The sequence below is a fragment of the Neomonachus schauinslandi genome, unplaced genomic scaffold (genome assembly GCF_002201575.2).
Source record: "Neomonachus schauinslandi unplaced genomic scaffold, ASM220157v2 HiC_scaffold_46, whole genome shotgun sequence".
Taxonomy (NCBI): Eukaryota; Metazoa; Chordata; class Mammalia; order Carnivora; family Phocidae; genus Neomonachus; species Neomonachus schauinslandi.
In genome coordinates this window covers 13,434-32,031 of record NW_025408748.1, presented here as the reverse complement: position 1 = coordinate 32,031, position 18,598 = coordinate 13,434, and the positions used below count along the sequence as shown (strand labels likewise).

At 63.2% G+C, this 18,598-nt stretch overlaps 1 protein-coding gene across 1 annotated transcript; it reads right to left on the bottom strand.

The window, feature by feature from the left end:
• Window positions 1-1,517: 1,517 nt before the first annotated feature.
• On the bottom strand, window positions 1,518-8,380 carry LOC110591533 (junctophilin-3). Its single transcript, XM_044912060.1, has 5 exons — window positions 8,323-8,380; window positions 6,514-6,634; window positions 6,231-6,355; window positions 3,524-4,422; window positions 1,518-1,598 (listed from the first exon to the last, which is right to left on the bottom strand). Exons 1-5 carry the CDS (start codon window positions 8,378-8,380, stop codon window positions 1,518-1,520), a joined length of 1,284 nt encoding a protein of 427 aa, XP_044767995.1.
• Between the last annotated feature and the right edge of the window lie 10,218 nt (window positions 8,381-18,598).

The window sequence follows — 18,598 nt, the reverse complement described above, 5'->3', positions numbered from 1 at the left end:
ACAAAATGAGAGGAAATGGGGAGTGAATGTAGAACAGAAAAAAAAAACTGGATTTAACTGGAACATGCTCTAATCTTTAGTTTATTTCTGGTTAAAAATATAGCAATCCAGTGCAGTGTAGTAAAGAAATCTGCTTGAAAGGTAGCAGAGAAACAGCTAAACATAAGCAAAGCAAGGCAGAGTCCATAGCCGGGCTGTGCCCGGGACGGCTGTGGAAGCTCACGGTTAGGGCCGTCCCAGGCGTGAGCTCAGAGGCCTGGGTATGGACGTGGCCGTGGCCCACAGACACGTCCATACACACAGGCCAGGGCTGGCTCCAGCACTAGGACCACGGGGCGCCCAAACATTCCGGAACCTGGTTCTTTCATTGGATGATGGAGCGACAGTAGTAGAGAAGGCAGAACTGACTGAAACCAGTTACGTGGGGGGTGGGGGGCAGAGGAACAGGCTACGATTGCTCGGGAATTTTTAAGCCACTGGGTTTTGCCCACATTCCTGTCCTGGGACCAGACCAGCTCCGGCGCATGAACGAGGCATCTGGAAGGAGTGTGCATATCTGGGGGTGGGGAGTGGAGGCCGGCACAGGACAAAGATGTGAAAACCCGTGTGCTTAGTGACCGTGAGAGGAGGATGTCACTGCCATGACGTCTGACGGGGGCGAGGGAGCCTGGATACACCTCCTGCATGCCAAGTGTAGAGGTGCCACACTCGGAACCAGCCGTGCTAAGTGAGCCCACAAGGCTCCCTGCCCTCTGCCCCATCCGCAGCCCTGCTTCCTGGGGGTCAGGGCGGGGGTGGGGGGGGCAGACTGGAGGGAACATAAGGACTTTGCTTTCAGACTCTGTGGGGAGTGAGCCTCGCCGTGAAGGCCAGAGGGAGCAGAGGGCAGGGTGTGGCGTTACGGGGGGAGGGGGCGAAGAGAAGAGGCGGCAGGTCCCTGCTTCCTCAAGTACACAGCACAGATTCAAAACAGAGGCCCAGGCTGCCGCCAGTGGGGACGGCACGCCCTCTTCCCCCTGCCGCACGCCCGTAAGCATCTCCTGCTCGCTCCTCCAGGACCCAGAGGAAAAGCAGAGGTAGCTGACTTCCCGCACTCAGCCTCCCAGTGGCTGCTTCCCCTTCGGCCGGGCACAGCTGGACACGCGGGGGTCTTCCTCCGGCTGCCTCTTTCTCCAGTCCCAGGCGGGGTGTGATGGCGGCGAGGACCGTGGCCGTTTGAGTTTTTGGCCATTGATTTGCTGGGATCCCTTTCCTTCCACACCAAGCTGGAGGGTCGGCGTGCTGGCCTCCTTCTGCCATGCCACACAGCATCGTGTTATACAAGCAAAGAATTTTGGCTAAAATCCAAAAAACATTACCCAGAAAAAAAGGCAAACTGTGAGTAATACCCAATCATGTTGTTCTGTGAAAAGACTCGGAAGTGGTTGTTGGGCCGTCCGAGTTACGATCCTTCCCTTTTGTCGTGGGTTACGTCCCTTCTGTACACCAACCGTTGTTTTTGCTAACGTTACATCTCATCAGATGAAAAAGTTAATAAACAAAATGGCGACTCCAATGTTGAGCAAGATCACCATGGCCACCAGGATGGGAGCCGAGCCCTGCAATGGGAGGAGGACAGGAGAGGTGAGCCCGCGCCCAGCTTGCCCCTGCCCCCCCACCCCCTCCCCAAACCAGGAGTGCCAAGAGGGCGGCTGGGGGGTGGCCCAAGTCTAGTAGAGGGTCCTCTTGCTTCTTGGGCTGCAGTGACTGCTCCTGGAATGCCCTCCCAGCGCCAGGTCACTGTAAGTAAATATCCTCTGCAGCTGGGACAAAATATTGGCCCTGGGATTCCTGATGTGGCCCATCCAGAACGGCTTCAGCCTGAGGCCCCAAACCCGGTGATGTCCAAGCCCTCGAGCTGGCTTCCCAGCAAACCGCTCCTTCCCGTCAGCTGCTCAGCTCTGCGCCTAGTGCTGTCCTGTGCGGCCTCGGGCTGCCTCCAGGCCTTTCCTGCCCCTGGAGCAGAGGCCCCAGTGCCCCAGCCTCCTCCCCCCTGGGGCCGGCTGTCCTTGGAGCCTCAGTGCTGAGGGCTGCAGAGGCCACTCTTACACGAGGGGCAGCAGCAGAATACATACAAGTGTCCGCTGCAGGCCAGCCGCTTGCTCGCACCTCCCCCCGGGAGCTTCATCTTACAGCACCAACATAGTTAAGGAGGCCACGTGTAGAATCTCCTCCCACATCTCCCATCCGTGTCCATCCAGCTTCCCACCATAACCGCACGTGCACCGTGCACACGTGTGCGCATGGGTACACCCAGAGGCGTGCAAATGTTTCTGGCTGCTGGGACAGGGATCAGAGCTGTGAGTACAAGCCAGTCTTCCCCCAGCGGGCGCTCTTAGGGCCGAGCTCCAGTGGGATCTGGGCACAGGGAAGCAGGAGCATTTAGGAACCAGCCCACCCAGAAGATGCTCACAGTGGTTTCAAGGGGAAGCATCTCTTCCAAGGAGCACAGGGCCCTGACCTGCCAGACGATGCTGCTCCTCCAGGGGACAGGCATGGACACTGACCCTGCCTGGCCACACTGCTGGGTCCCAGAGATGTCCGAGGCTCTGGGTGCCCCATGGGCCAGGTACACGGCACTCCAGCAGCAGGGGAACAGGCCCTCGTGGGCTGACGCTGCAGGTTCCAGAGTGGAGCGTATGGGGGCATGAGCCCCGGGGTGAGGCGGAGCAGCTGTCTGACCAGGGGCGCAGGACATGTCTGCCCCTGGGAGGCAGCCTCCAGGTGGAGGGTCCTAGAAGGTCCCTCCTGTGTGTGGGAACCCACCTGGCCCCACACCATCCAGCCCAGGGGCCTCCGTTATCCTTCAGACTGCCTGCCGTGGGAGGCATGCTCATACGAGGACCCAGGAGTGAGCCCCAGTGTCTCCCACTGGCCATGGTGACCTGGATCGCAGCCGCAACCCACGTGTCAGATCCCAAGGTGGGTGAGCCAGAGAGGCTGCATCCTCAGGCTACGTGGGAAGAACTAGAGCTCTGGGAGGGAGGGAAGCCTTGGCGTGGACGGCCTTCACAAAGTTTTATCCTATCTATCTTGCCCCTGAGAGCGGGCTTCGTGGGAGGACCCCAGCGCCTGCCCACATGTAAAAGGTGTGGCCTGGACACAACAGTCCTGAGCCAGTCCCCGGCCCCATGCCCCAGCGGCTCTGGCTGACCCTGACCCCAGGACCCGGGACCATCCGTGAACCCAGTGATAGCAAGGGCTCCTCACCAGAGCAGGGGAGGACCCTCCCGGGCCAGGGGGAAAGACGGGCTCCCGCTACGGCCCAGTTTCTTTTGGGAGCTGCGCTGCTAGGATCGAGCCTGGGAGAAGTAATCCTCTCTGGGCTCTAAAGGAAAGGGGACCCCGTTGTCCACAGAGCCTTCCTGTGTGGAGGGTCCCTTTCCTGGGGAAGGAGCCGCCAACCCTGTGCGCAGAGCTGCCCCTCAGCTGAAGGTGGCAGGGCACTGCCTGCCCCCATCGCCAGTGGCCGGCGACCACTCACCGTGCTGGACTTGAGCTCGTCCCCGTTCTCCTCGTCTGACTCGGGTGCGACGGGTGAGGACTTCTGGGGCGGGGAGAAGGCCAAGTCCCAGCGCAGCAGCCGGGGCTCAGCCCGGTCCCCCAGCCGCAGGCTCTCCAGCCTCTGTACCGCGGGCTCCGTGCAGGGGGCCGGCCTGGCGCTGTCCTTGTTCTGGGACTTGGACCGCAGTCTCTGTGCCCCGAAGCCCCGGTCGTCGGCGCGGTGGTCCTCCCCCAGGCCCCGGCAGGCCACCCCCTTGCTATAGCGTCTCTTCTGGGGGTGGGCCTCCTGCACGTACGCGTCCATCCTCAGCAGAGGCTTCATCTCCATCTCGTAGTTGCTCAGCTTCTCCTCATCCAGCTCCAGCAGCTTGGTGCCCCCGGAGCTGGGATTGCCTGCCCGGTGGTGGGAAGTCCAGGAGAACGTAGGGGGCGACTCCGTCCGCCGCTCCCGGGACTTGGGGTTGCTGGGCTGCTTGTGGCCCGAGCCCCGGCAGCGGAAGTCATCCGCGGGCTGACCGCTCCAGAGGGCGCTGCCGCGGATGCCCCTCGGGCCACCGGCCTTCTCCTCACCCCAGCTGTTGCGGGCATAGTCCCCTCCCCGGCCCTCCAGGAGCATCTGGATGTCCCCGCCTCGCTCCTCGTCCACCGAGACCTGCCGGGAGAAGTGGGCAACCTTGTTCCGTGAGGCAGGGGCCGGGGGCGGGGTGGCCGTGGGACTGGTGGGGAAGCTCTGCAGGGGGCTGTCGTCGGGGGTCAGGTCCGAGGGGGTGGTGCCTTTGCGGTACAGCTCGGGGCTCTCCTGCTGCAGGGGCGTCCCCGTGGAGGCCACCTCGATGTCACTGCTGGAAATCGGGTGCTTCGGCCGCTGGTACTCGAGCCCTTTATGGAGGGGCAGGAAGCACAGAGGTTGGGTTACTCAGACCCTCTGTGTCTCGTGAGGCCTGATCTCACAAGAAGACCGCGGGAGACCAGGACTGGACCTGGGCCATGTGGGGCAGCGGCCAGGGCTAGGGCACGCGCCGTTCGCCAGTGGGGTGCGGGCACAGTGGTTCCCAGAGCCCTTTTGTAGAACCCCAAGCCCCCCACCCGACAAGCATTTGGGGGGTGACCAGGTCCCCGGGGGTGCAGTGATGGACAGAGGCTCTGGGCCGCGCCGCCCCCCACCCCGGCTACACAAGAGCCCCAAGGCTCAGCATGCAAGCACAGGGGCCGGCCTGCTCCGTGCTCTCAAGTCCCCTGTCCCCCACCCCAGGTTCCTCTGTAAGGTGGAAGGAAGCCTCTTGTATTAGGTGGCCTTCTACAGGGTGCAGTGTGTGAGGACAGGAGTGGTCTCCCCTCTCCACTTCTCTGCTAGGGCAGGAAGGGCCACAGGAGCCGTGGCCTCCACGGGCTGGCAGGGGCCAGGCCCAGCCCTCCACTTATGCAGGAGGAGAAGTGCGCCATGCTGTTTCTGCTGCACACGTGGCGGCCCGAGGCTCCCGCTCTTGCCTCTGGGGCTTTGGACATGGGGCAGTGAGCGGCACGAGGCTGAGGTTTGGACACCGAACAGTCGTCATGGCTGGTCCACGGAGGGGTGACCAAGGGAGGCCCCCTGGGGTCCTGAGGGGTAGGGATCTTGGACCTGTGAGTGCTGGCCTAAGTGGTCAACCCCCTCCACCCCCCAAATCCATGCACACCCCAGCTGGCACGTGAGGCCAGGGGGTGGGGACAGCAGTGCACCCCTTCAAGCACAGGGGGTCTGAAGCACTGGGTGCCCTACCACAGGAGGCCAGGGATCACGGCCCTGACCTGGCCTACTTGGGCCGGGGACGTCCTCGGGGCCCGGGGAGCCCGGACACCATGCCCGTGGGCCGGCCAGGAGGCTGCTGGTCCGGCTGCCTTGTGAACCCCGTGCACCGGGGGAGGCCCGTGCTGCCAGCCGCGAGCTGGTTCCAGAGCACCAGCCCTTCCTGGAGGCGTCCCTCACAACCAGGGTAGCTGGTGCAGTGTCGGCACCTGGACTCCCCCACCTGTGCTCCGTCGTGGGTCCTGGGGGGGCCAAGGCCACTCAGGCCCTACTGCCTCCCGGAAGCAGGTCTGGTCTCTCTGGGCTGCCCAGAAGGCCAGACCCGCTCCCACCAAGGCCTAGAGCCATGGGCTCCAGGAGAGCTTGGGGTGGTCTGGGAATAGCGGCTTCCGCTCACTCCCGGGTCCTAACCTGCGGTGGCTCTGGAGCTTCCAGGGGTGGAGGAAGCTTCTGGGGGCAGCTAGTCCAGCCTGAGGGCTCAGCAGCCCCATCACTGACCCCAGCTCCAGGCCTCCTCCTGGCCCCGAGCTGCGTCTAGGCTCACCGGGCTAGACACGGCTGTGGCCCGGCCTCCCCAAGGGACGGAGGAGGGCCACGCATCTGGCTGCCGTGCAGTGGCTTCCAGCTCCTCCGCATGCGAGAGCTGCGCTTTCCCACCGGCCAGCCCCCACGAGTCCCCTGCGACGGTTCCCACGGTGTAGACTGAAGCCTCGGTCCGCAGCTGGCCTGATAGCCTCCCAACTGGACAGAGTGGTTCCACAAGAAAGGTCTAGAACCCCAGGAGCAGGAAGGGCAGGGAGAGCGTGCGGACGGCGGAGAGCAGGAGTGCGCCGGGATGCGGATGCGGAAGCTGTGGGCCGCGGCCCCGCGCACGGACGCCCCCGGGGGGATGCGCACTCACCATTTTCGCGGTGCTGGAAGGAAGGCGAGAACTCTTTGGCAGTGATCCTGGCGATGCGTGCTTCCTCCTGGGCCTTCTGTGCTGCAGTGAGGGCGGCCTCAGCCTTGGCCCGCGAGTGGGAGGTCCTGGCAGGGGGAGAGGGGGAGGGCCGGTCAGGGCTCTGGCAGTAAGGCGGAGGGTCAGTGGCCTCCAGACCTCACGCGTGCGTGCATTCATCCAGCCACCATACCAACCCCCCATAGCAGGCCCGAGTGCCTGCCAGTGCCTCCGGGCCAGGGCGCACCCCAGCGAGGCCAGAATCTGGCCTAGGACGGATGTCTGTGCCTGAAGGACGGCTCTCAGCCCGGGCAGGCACCAGGTCCTGCTGAAGGAGCCTCCCTCCTGCCCGGGGTCGTGTCCACACGCTAGAGGACAAAGCACACAGCCATCTCATCTCTGAGCCTCCAGACACAAGCAGGAGCTTGATCCATGCTGGTCTGCCCAGGAAGGAGGAGTTGGGGGGCAGCTGTGATGCCTGGACCAGTCGGCTGTCAGAAGGTCCAAGGGCAGAAGGAACCAAACTTCCCTTCCCCGGGATGAGGCTTGGCTCCAGGCCCAGGGTGGGCAGCAGCTGGCCGTGCTGGACACCGTGTCTGAGCCACACCTGCCTCCCAGGGCAGCGCCAGCCCAGCAGCCGCCGGAGGGGTCTCCAAGTCCGTCTGCCCCACTGCCCCTCACGTGGCACCTTTGGGGCTCCGGGAAAGGAGGCTGGGGTGTGCGGAGGCTGATGGACTGGGGCTGGCCCCTGGCCCCTCTGGAAGCTGCTCGCACTAGCCCTGTATGTGTGGGGGAGACCAGCACGGAGTCGGAGAGATTTCTCCAAGTCCGCATGAGGCAGGGTCTCCAGGTGCTGAAAGAAATCACATCTGTGTCCCACGGGCTCAGCCCAGGTCCCTGCACTCTTAGCCTGGGGTGTCCGCCACATGCAGCCCAGGCACGGCCCTTCCGGGGGGGGGGGGGGTCACATGCTTCTCGGTGACTTAGTTTCCCCCCTTGGTCCCATGGACTCCGGCCCCAGTGACCTCCTGCATGGGGCCTGAAGTCCCTAAGCTCAGGCCTGACGTGGGAGGCTCTTCCACACACACGTGCCCACAGCCCTGCCCGGAGGATGCCACACCTCAGTGAGGACGCTGCCAGCAGGACCACCCCATGGTGTCTCCGTGCCGAGGCCCCCACAAGACACCCCTCCTCTGACAGGGCTAGACGGGGTGCCCGACGCAGGACAGCCCCAGGCGTCCGTGCCTTTCACCGGCCTGGCTTCCTGGCTCCAGAGCAGTGCATCCCAACCCGAGACACCAACGTGCCGTGGCCTGTCCCTGAGAGCGGCAGCCTGTCACCAATGATACGTCACTTGACAAACGGTCACTGCTGCCTGGGGACCCCTCCCCGAGTGCCGGGGGCTGCCACGAGCCCCGGGGGAGCCGCTTCTGCCACACCCTGCCCAGCCTCTGGGCTGCAGCCCCGGCCCCTGACATTCCGCTCCCAAGTGCCCTGCACGGCGTTCTGCCCCAGCCGCGTCCATGGCCTTCACCGGACCGTGGCGCCCCGGAGCTCAGACGCGCAGCCTGACACAGAGGGACAAAGGAGGCCCAGCCGGGCAGCCCGGCCCAGGGAGGAGGGGTGCTCTTGCGGACAGCGCGTTCTCGACGTGCGCCCAGACCAGGGCAGCGGCTGCACATGGCTCTGGGGAGATGATACGGATTTCCCCAGAATGTTCTGTAGGTTGGTTCGGTTTGCCCTCGTGACCATTTTCTCAAGCTGTACCTCCCATGCCATACAATTCACCCGTTTAAGGTCCACACTGCAGTGGTTTTCAGGTTCTCCTCCTGAAAAACTCTCCTCCTAGAACGCCTTCAGTGCCCCAAGACCCCACACCCTTTATCTCCAGTGACCCCTGTGCCCCTCCCCACAGCCCTGTCCGTCAGTGGGCCTGCTCCGACTCTGACCAAGCACGTCCTCCAGGCTGTGCAACAAGTATTTCCGTCTGGTTCCAGGACGTTTCCATCACCCCGAAGGAGGCCCGTCCCCGTGAGCAGTCCCTCCCCACTCTCACCCTGCCCCAGCGTGGGGGCTTCTCCGAGACCATCTGGGGTTGACGAAGCACCCGCCATGGTCACGGGCCCGACCGCGCGCGGCTGCTGCTTCCAACACCACCCATCCTGGGACCGAGGGTCCTCAGCTGGCCAACGCGCCTGTCTGGCCAGGGCCCTCCAGTGAGCGGCTGCCCCGTGGGCTTGTTCAGCAGCAGACCAGATGCAGGACGGCAGCTGAGCTGAGCGTCTCACACACAGGGTGCCGGGGGCTCGAGCTCCCTGGAGGCCCGGCCAAGCAGGGGAACGTCCCGGATGCCATTCAGGACACCCGTGAGACAAACCCGGGGCTCGGGAGAGGGACGGCCAGGCTCTCGACCTGGAAGAACCTCCACAGCCTCACAGGGTCTCGGGCTTCCTGGCAAGACCCTCGATGCAGGCTGCTGGGGCCGTGCATGGTGAGTCCAGGGAAAATGACCCGAAGACCAGCATCGACGGTCTGGTACAGGGCCCAGCGCTCTTAGACAGTGGTTCCTTCTCCAAGTTGAACTTGGATGGCTTAGGGCAGGCACACACCCCCTGCGCAGACCCCTCCCCGAGAACGTTCCTGACAGTTAACGCCGACCAGGTGAATATGAGCAAATGAGCCCCATTGGCTCTGGACCAAGAGACAGGACAGGCCACCCGCCAGAGCCGGGTGGCACAGAGCGGCCAGTAGAGGAAATGCCACGGTGGGTGACGGGCAGCTACGGACGGTTGTTGAGGAGGAGCGGCTAGAGTGTTTGGAGCAACGGCCAGCCAAGCGCGCCGGATCAGACGAGGCTGCTCGCAGGATGAAGTTGCAGGAAGAGATGAGGGACGTTCTGTGTTGGTTAAAGCAGCGACTTTGAGGTTTCCCCGTTCGGGAGCAACGTGAGTGCGTGTTTGTCATACAAGAGCCCACCTCGCAGGCCTCCGCTTAAATCCCCCCGTGTCAGGCTAGCGGGCATCGTGTGGAAGCATTTCTGCACACACGTGGGCCCCGACGGCACGTGTGTCAACACGTGGGAGCCACGCCCTCCAGGTCCTCCGTCCCCACCAGACATGTGGCTTGACCATGGCAACCTCTCCCACAGGGGAACCTCCCTAAAAGGCTCCCGTCTGTTTCTGTCCTAAATCCCTGTAAACAAAGTCCCAGGGTCCCAACCCCCTTCCCCACCCCCGCCTTCTCCGGGGGAGACAGCTGCTGCCAGGGAGGGTCCACGGGACACCGCATCCCTGGGCAATGTCTGCGCCTCGCTGGTGTGGCCTGGGCCCCGACGGACGGCGAGAGCCTGGTCCCCACCTTCACACTCCCCACGGGCACCCGGCCTTGAGCCTGGAGACTCTAGGACTGTCCTCCAGGCCGCACGGCGGGGTGTGCGCCCCCTGCCCCCCATGGGACCCTCCTGCGGTGGACACGCTCCCGGAGAGCAGGGCGTGCCCACCCCTGGAGGGGCCGCTGTTTGGTTTCCACATCTTTGCTTAGTAAAAATACCACAAACGTTAATTCACCAACATCGTACGTGTATTTACATACATACGTTCACACATAGAGAAAGAGAATGCGCTGTGCCAACCCGAAAATAAAATTGAATCAAGAAGAGCGCATTTAATAGAGAAGAAAACCTCCCAGCACATCACGAGGGCTGACGTTGAATGAGACTCACAGCCGGGCCGGCAGTCAAGCTCTCCGGGTGAGACCCCCGCCCCCCACAACCGGCACGGGCACGCAGCGGAACGGCGGGCAGGAAGCAGCGCCCCCCACCCCCGCTGCCCCAGGCTCCCTCCCGCACGCAGACCACTCGGGACCCAGGCGCACCAGCCCAGGGGCGGCAGAGGCCCACGACAGGACGTGGGGTGACCCGCCCGTGTCCGCCCCCCACTTCCACCGTGGCACCTGTATTGGACCAGTGACCCCCTCCCGCCCCCGCCCACCTGGAACCCGGGACTGCGACCTTCCTGGGAAATAGGGGCTCTGCGAGGTGTGGCACCACCGGATGTCCTGGCTGCCCTGGAAATCTGCATTCCCACTACTCCCAGGTGATGCTGCTGGCGGTCCAGGGACCTTGCTCCGAGAACCACTGTGCCAAAAGCTGGAGACCCTAGACTCTGCTCCCTGACCTTGGCCCACTCCCCCGCCTCCCCACCCCCCGCCTATGGCTGTTCTACATCCAGTCCTCCTTCGCAGATGGTCCCCACCTTCTGTCCCCCGTGTACCTGATCCAGACCGCACAGCCAGCCAGCCAGCGGCCCACTCCCACACCCTGGATTGAGGGCATCCTGCCCCCAGCACCATCCCAGACCCAGAGAGGTGGGGGCGTGTGACCCAGGATGGGCTTCCCAGCTCGTGGGTCTCCAGCCGTGCCAGACCCTCCCCACCCAAGTCAGAATGTGGTTTTCTTCACTGTTCCTTGTTACTCCTTGAGGGCAGGTCTTCCCGCAATGAAGGCCCCCATGCCCTATCTCAGGTCCCCCTAGGATGTCGCCATGGGGCACCCAGCTGTCCCCAGCGCTGGTAACTGAGGAGCTAAAGTGGGCCTCACACAAGGTCCTACTGGATTAGAGGGGCCCTGAGTCCTATGACTGGTGTCCCTATAAGAAGAGGGGCCCTGACCCACAGTGGAGGAGGCCATGTGAGGACAGAGGCGCAGACGGACGAATGGGGCCAGCAGATGCTGGAAGAGGCAAAAGGACCCCCCCACCCCTTCAGCCTTCAGAGGGAGCGTGGCCCTGTGACTACAGGATTCAGACTCCGGCTGCCAGAGCTGGAGAGTACACTTCTGTTGTTTGGTCCTCGGTTAGAGCCGCCCTGGGACAGTACATCAGGCCGGGGCACGGTCCCGGGGGCGCCACTGTAGGGCTGTGGATGGAAGCGGTGGGGAGACACACGCATTTCTTGGGCCACACATGGGCTCGTCTTTTCACAAGTGGAGACATGCTTTGGGCACATTTAGGAAGGAAGGCTCCAAACACGTCAGATGTTACGAGGTTCTGAGCTGCCCAGGCCCCACAGAGTCCCAGGGCGGCCCTCGGGGACTCAGACCTCGGTGCGGAGGATGCCTCCGTGACACCAGGGTACCTGCCCTGTGCCGCGCCTTCCCCTCCCGCCCAGGACGTCCCCGTGTGGACAGAGAGGACACTAGCCCTGCCCTGGAGCTTACACTGTCTTCCTTCCCAGCAGCCTGCCAGGTGGAGCCCAGGGTTCCTGAGAGGCGACCGCGGACAGGTCACATCGGAGATGGCGTCCAGACGCCGCTGCCTGTTCCGTCTCTCCCACCACACGGCACACGGTTCACCCTTTCACAACGAGGGGCCTTTTAGCACATCCACAGAGCTGTGCGGCCATCACCGCGAATTCTTGGACATCCCCATCTCCTCCAAACCCCCGCCCCCATCAGCAGTCACCCCGCCCGCTGAGCCCTCCCCGGCCCCCGGCAGCCACCCTCTGCCTTCCGACTCTGGCCCCTTCCTGTGACCACGTGCTGCGTGGTCCGTCATCTGGCCTGCCAGGTGCCCCTGGTTCGAGGTCTTGCCCCATCCCACTCGCGGCTGTGTCCCCGGCCCTGGAGGACAGTGGCGGCAGCGGGAACAGACTGTGGTATGGAGGCGCGCTCACCGGCACCCGGAATGAAGGGGCACGTGCCCAGTGAGGCACCGGGGAAGCGGGGTCCGCTCTCAGACCCCGTGTGACAAAGCTGTGCTCCGGCAGCCACCGAGAGGCACGGACAACACGCAGCTTTTGTCTTTCTCGGGCCCGGGAGGCTCTCAGCCTCTCAGAGGACGTGTGCATAAGCTAAGGGCTGAGTTGTGTCCCCAAGAGACATGCTGGGTCCTAACCTGGGTACTGGTGCGTGTGACCGCGTTCGGGAGGATGTGATGGAGTGAGGACCTGGTTGTCAGGGTCCCCCCCCCCCCCCAGGGAGCAGACACCGGAGCACAGACACACGCCCGGGAGAGCGGCCTCAGGAGGGGGAGAGCAGCCACACCGCCTGCCTGACGTCCAGCCCCGGGACCCGAGGCTCCCCACGCCCTGCAGCCCAGCGCCCGGCCCCCTCACAGAAGAAACCAAGGCCCAGAGGAAGCCGAGCCAGCGTCTGAGCCCGATATGCCCACTCCTGGCCTGCTCTGCACGTCTGCCCACGATGCGCCGTCCTGCAGCCCAGGGCTGCTCAGGGCCTCCCGAGCAGGACCACCGGCCGGTGCCCCGGCCTCGCCCACTTGCCCTGCCCCTTCAGTCGACGCCGGTGAACAGAGGTTGCGGCTCTTGCAAACCCACGTGACTTCCTCACCACCAGTCCATGGCTCTGATAAACTATAAGCCGGGGGACGGTTTCCGGGCTGGGCTGGGAAGGAGCAGGGTCAGGGCTGGTGCCAGGGAGGGGAGGAGAGAGGAGGGGAGGGAAGGGGAGAGAAGCTGGCAGGGACCCAGTACGCGCCCGAGGGTTTTCAGGTGAGAGCGCAGCCACAGTACCACCCGGGAGCTGGTCGGAAATGCAGGTTCTCAGGCCCCACCAACTGCAGAGTCACAGAAGCCTAGCTCAGAAAAGGCCACGCTGAGCCTCCAGTGTCTTTCGGGGGCGCCAGGCAGGTGGGGCTGCCTGGGAGGAGACCGGAGACCCGCCCAGAGAGCCCTGGAGGGGCAGTTCCAGGCCTGGGCTTGAAGCCAGCCCTCTGCCTTCCAAGACACTTGGGCTGGTCACCAGGCCCCCCGTGGACCCCAGCCATGCTGCCAGCACCAGCTGGGCCCGCAGGAGGCCCCGGAGGACCCACAAGCTGGGCACTCACCGCCTTGGTCAGCAGCCCCGCCCACCGTGGGGAAGGGGGCTGTGGCCGCGAGCCGGCCTGGTCCCTCCCGGGGCCCGCGGAACTCTAGGCACAGAGCTGACCCCTACTACCAGGGCTCAGGCCCCCCCCAGCCAAGGTTGGGCAGGGAGGGGGCGTCAGGAAGAACAGACAGGGAGGCCTTGGTTCTGGCGATCCTGGGCTGCAGTCCCGGGGCCCGTCCTTCCAACTGCCACCGGAACGTCCCTTCTTTGCAGAACCCTGCGGCTGCTTTATTTCGGGAACCACATGGGCAACCGCGCTGAGGGCAGTGCTCGGGCCGGAGCCGCTCCCACACGCCCTCCAGCGCAGACAGCACTGAGCAACCTCGCCATTGGTTCAGGGGCCTCGGGCCACAGCCTGGGAGGCCCCCGCGTTTGCTGCCACCCCAGGCAGCCGACCAGCTGAGCGCCGAGAGGTGCCAAGTCGGACGGCCCTCAGCACGCCCGTCCAAAGGGACCACTCGCCCGCCACCCCGTGCCCGGCCCCCCACCCCGGCCAGAACGGGACACGCCCGCCGGAGGGTGAGCTGCCTGCCTGGGGGCCCACAGAAACGCAAACTCTCAGGCCCACCAGGCCCTGCCGAATCAGGGGTCCCCCTGCACCCCAGCCCTGATGAGGCTACCCCGTGGGCCCCGAAGCTTATGAGGCTGGGGGGCTTCTCAGGGACAGAGAATACAAAATGCCCGCGAGAATGTGCAGTCAAGGCTCAGCTCCTGGACCCGCCTCTGGGGCAGGGGTGCAGCGGGCGCCACAGGAGGGTAATGTGAAGGCAGGCGCCCAGCCTGGGCAGAAGGGTGGGGGTGCTCATGCATGTGGGGGCCGCGGCTGCGACCAACACCTGGGACGGAGATAAGCCATCAGGTTACTTCAAGAGTCTCTCCTTCCCTGGGAGGGACAGGGGCTGCCCAGGTAGGTCGCGCGTCTCTGCAGGTCGGCCAGGCGCTCTGTCCTGCGGGGGGGCGGGGGGGGAGTCCCACAGGCTTGGGGCTCTCTGGAGAGGGGGTGCCTGACCCTGGGCCCCCGGCGTGCACCCCATGGGACGGGTCACCCCTGGCGTTCCCCGGCCGTTGTCCTGTGGACAGCCGGCCGTGAAGCCCGGCGGACAGGCCGGAGGCTCTCAGGTGTGTCCTCGGCTCTGAGCCTGTCTTTCCCGCCCTCCACCAGCCCCAGGAACTTCACACTGCAGCTCCAGCAGCTCGGCCAACAGCTGGTGGCCAGGGAGTGCCCAGCATCCTCACGTGGCGACCCACAGCGATCCACGGCGAGGCCACATGGCTGACAGGCAGCGCGCCCAGCTCACCGTGACAGGTGGGGACGCTGAGACCAGAGACGGGAAAGGGCCCAGCTTTAAGCCACTCACACGCGTGCCCCACGGAGTCAGGCCTGTACTGGTGTTGGGGGCGCGGGAGAGAAGAAGGCCCAGCACTTGCCCCTGGGAGGCTCGGAGAGCAAGACGGGCCTTCACCACAACACCGCTGGTTCTAACAGTTGCTGAGGGTGCATCCCCAGGGGCCACCACCAGGTCAGGGAGGGCTTCCTGGAGGAGGGGGACCGTGAGCTGGGATTTGAAGGCCAAGTAGGAGAGCAGTAAAGGTGAGTGGGGATAGGGCATGTGGAAGGCCTGGGCGGGAATGGAGGCCACGGAGCACCCAAGGACTTGAGCAGAGCAAGGGGCTGGGGCAGGCGCTGGAGCTCAGAGCCCTGTTCCTCCCGAGACCAGGGGCCTCTGAAGGGTCAAGGGCAGGGCGGGACCAGGGCTCAGAAGCATGCTGAGAGGGCCCTCAGCTGCTGGGGGAGGGCAGGCTGGGGGGCAGAGGGGACGCAGGTGCCCACTGAAAGCTACAAACCCAGACGGGCCCGTATGGGCAGACGCTGTGCCTGTCACAGCCCCCAGCAGCGGAGGCAACATCACGCGCCGGCCTGAGCCGATCCACAGGAGGAAGCAGGGGGCTGGGGGACTTCTAAGGACCGTTCAAGTCAGACAAGAACTCAAACAGGGCCAAACAGTATGAAAGGAAAGTCCCTTGTTGCAATGATTTCAACGGGGTCTTCTACGGGGCCAGGAAATGGGGTGGGGTGGGGGGGCTTCTGTAGAGCCTGAGTCCCACCCAAGTCCCTGGAAAGCATGTGTCCTTTGGTCAGAATGACAGAGACCTGCAAAGCCAGAGAACATTCTAGATCAAACCACAGCAGCTGGTTTCTCTTTCCCCTGCCACGTCCCTCCCTACCCCCATTTTTTTCCTATTAAAAATCCTCAAAGAAAGAAAAAAAGAAAACAACCCAGACTAATGAAGGACATGATGCCCCCTGCGCCGGCAGGATCGAGCAAGGCTGACTCACAAAAGCAGCAGACGCCAACGGGGGTCACGGAGCTGCCGTCACGGAGGGATAGCCGGCCACCAGCGCTCCGCACGCCAGCCCAGAAATGGCCTGTGCCTGACGCGGAGACCGTGCCCAGGGGGGTTGGGGGCCATGCCAGTGTCCTCCCCCGGCTCTGGGGGTCCAGAAGCCAGAATCGTGGGGCCGGGCTCCCCGGAGGGCTCCAGGGACGAGTCGCCCCTGCCTGGCCCCCAGCGCCGGTCGCCGCCACCCTCGCGCTCCTTGGCTTGCCGACACGCCAGCCCGATCTCTGCCTCCGGCTTCCCTGTCCCTCCCTTCCTCAGGACACTTGTCGTTACATTTCGGGCCCACGTCAGCTGGGATGACCTCATCTCAAGATCCTCAATTACCTCGCGGTTACCTCAATCTAAAGCAGGGCAGTCTGAGGTTCCGCCGGATAGATCTGAGGTCCAGCGTCCCCCCTGCGACAGGGCGTGAGGGCCCCACCCTTCAGCACCCTCCGTCCCAGGCCAGACTCACCCCAGGAGGTAGTCCTGACCGCCCCTCCACCCCGCAGCCCCCCCACCTTTGCTAGGATCGGGTTGTAGGAGCAGGAGCTGTGGAGTGCGCCAGCCACCCGCTACTTCCTCTGGGGCAGGTCCGGCCTCCGTGAGCCTCAGTTTACTCAGCTGTAGAGTGGGCGCAGTAAGGGTCCCTGCAGGAGGGACCTCTCCAGGGCATGAGGAGATAGAGCACAGGCCGCACACAGCCCGCCGCTTCTTGTTAGCGGCTATTTTGCGGGGTTTATTTTTTAGCAGCTTTATCAAGATACAGTTGGTACACGGTAACACCCTCCTGCTCAGAGGGTACAATTCAGTGGTTTTTAGTGAACTTGGAGCTATGCAGCCATCACCACAAGCTAATTTTATAACATCGCCCTTACGAGAAAGCTCACGCCCGTCAGTGCTCGCTCCCGGCTCCTCCCGCCCCCAGCTCCTGCACCTGCTCGTCTGCTTTGTGTTTTGGTTGCTGTGTCGAAAGCACTTCTCTCAGGCAGGAGCTGAGGGCCCGAGGGCTGGGGCCACGGTGCCACCCTGGAGAGCCCCTGCCCGCCCTCCCGCAACACCCGGCCGCCTCCCACCTGGCATCACGGAGCTCCTGTTTGAGGTCAAAGGAACTCTTTGCTATAAAAACAGACAAAACTCTAGAAAACCACCCTCCTGGAACAGCGCAGAAGACAGAAACGCGCTCAAACACACCCCCCAGACACAGAAGCCCCCCACCCCCGGCACTGCACGATCACCGCAGGCTGCCAGCCCCCCCGCCCCCACCACTAGGGAGAGTGGGTACTGGTGTGCTCATCGACCACATGCTGGCAGGGGGGACTCAAAGCACGAGGCAGGTCCCGCCCTGAGGAGGTGGCATGTCTGAGGGTGGATGGCTGGTGTGCACAGAACCACAGAGCAGTGGGCACCAACAGTGGCCTGGGGAGGGACACAGGCATCCCTGGGGTGGACACGGGCATCCCTGAGCTGGAGGCGAGGAGGGGCTGGCCAGGTGAAGAGTTCCAGGATGAAGGAACAGCAAGTGCAAAGGCCCAGGGGCAGGGGAGCGAGCAACAAGAGCATGTCCGAAAACAGGGAGTGAGGTGGGGAGAGAGTGGGTAATGGAACCAACCCTAAAGACGGCAGGTCTAAAACCTTCCCCTGTCTGGCTATTACGCCTGGATATATACATTTCTAAATTTACAAAAACAATATGAATTCTTTAAAAAAATTTTTCAAGTGTAGAGAATGAATGTAAATTTCCCCTTCCAACAGTTTGCACACCTATTCAATGTCCCACAGGTAACTATTCTTAATTCTGGCGGACTCTCGTTCAGCTCAGGGCCCATGTGCTCAAAGGCACACACGTCTAATTTTTGAAATGTAAATGGCGCCATAGTCTACATATGTTCTCCCCTTAGTTGTTTTTGCCCCTAATACGTCACGGACAGGTCTGCATACAAGCTCGCAAGGGCTCTCTCGTTGTCTCTGGTGCGTAACGTCGAGCCACTCAGCCAGGCACCCCCCTCCCATCGCACGCAGCACAAACTTGGGACGCAGATGTTTGCACACCGCATGCGCTAGGCTCTGCATCTTGCCTTTTTGTTGTTGGGTTTTGTTTTTTTTAACCTAATGCCGTTTCTTGGAGATTGTTCCACACCAGCAAACACAGAGCTCTCTTGTTCTTTTTAATGAATTTTTTTTTTTTTTTTTTTCTGAAATAAACTGAGCCTGGCCTGCTGATGGACATGGAGGCTGTTTTCTGCTGTGCAATTACAAATCACGGTCCCGGTAGTTTGGTTCTTCACACACGCGTCTGCCTTCACGGCTGCTTGTTTCCACACATCTGCTCTAATTTGGTGGTTGTCAATTTTTAAAAAATCCTTCCCAAGCTGACAGGTAAAACACTGTGTGATTCCACTGTTGTTCTAATGTGCATTTTAGTTCTTAAGAGCGAGGCTGGGTTTCTCCTGGTTAACGTGGAGGAGTTTATGAAGAAAGAGGGAGGCCATCCCCCATTTCACAGGTGAGAACACGGAGGCTCCTGCAAGGAAGTCCCCGTGCCACCCCTCCCCCCCCCCCCGTGCACGATGACACCACATTGGCCACTTGCAGCAGACCCGCAACCAGAATGCCTGTGGGGCCCCAGCCTTCCTGTTGGGGGGCTGGGGGGGGGGGGCTCGTCCTAGTTGCCATGGCAACCCAGAGGCGCCTCTCCCCAAGCACCCGCTTCTCCTAAGGAGCCGATTCTCCGACATCATTGTGCTCTTCTCCCCGCCGCCTCGCCGCCCCTCCCGGCCGCGGTCTATGTTTAGACCGAGCGCCCCCTCTTCTCCTCCCTCGCCCCACACCCAAGCCCCCGCACACCAGGAATAGCAGGCGAACTGCCGCCCTGCGAGTAGCCTACATACCCATTGAGCAAGTGGAAAGATGGCTAATTTGGGTGCTGCGCTTCCATCACCAGCGGGTACACAGGCCACCTCTGCCTGTGACTGTGCAGGGACGGGGCTGGGGGGCGGGGGGCACCAGTGTGGCTGGGGGGGCTGGGGGGCAGGGGGAGGGGGGCAGGGTGATGGGGGGAGAGGGGGGG

Excerpts from the sequence above, each read along its gene's own strand:
- LOC110591533 (XM_044912060.1), bottom strand. The coding sequence starts at position 8,380 with ATGGCGGGTGCTTCGTCAACCCCAGATGGTCTCGGAGAAGCCCCCACG. Across the intron at positions 6,635-8,322 it reads AGCCCCCACGCTGGGGCAGG|CGTGTGGACACGACCCCGGG; the intron begins GTGAGAGTGGGG and ends TTTGTCCTCTAG. Across the intron at positions 6,356-6,513 it reads CAGATTCTGGCCTCGCTGGG|GACCTCCCACTCGCGGGCCA; the intron begins GTGCGCCCTGGC and ends TCCCCCTGCCAG.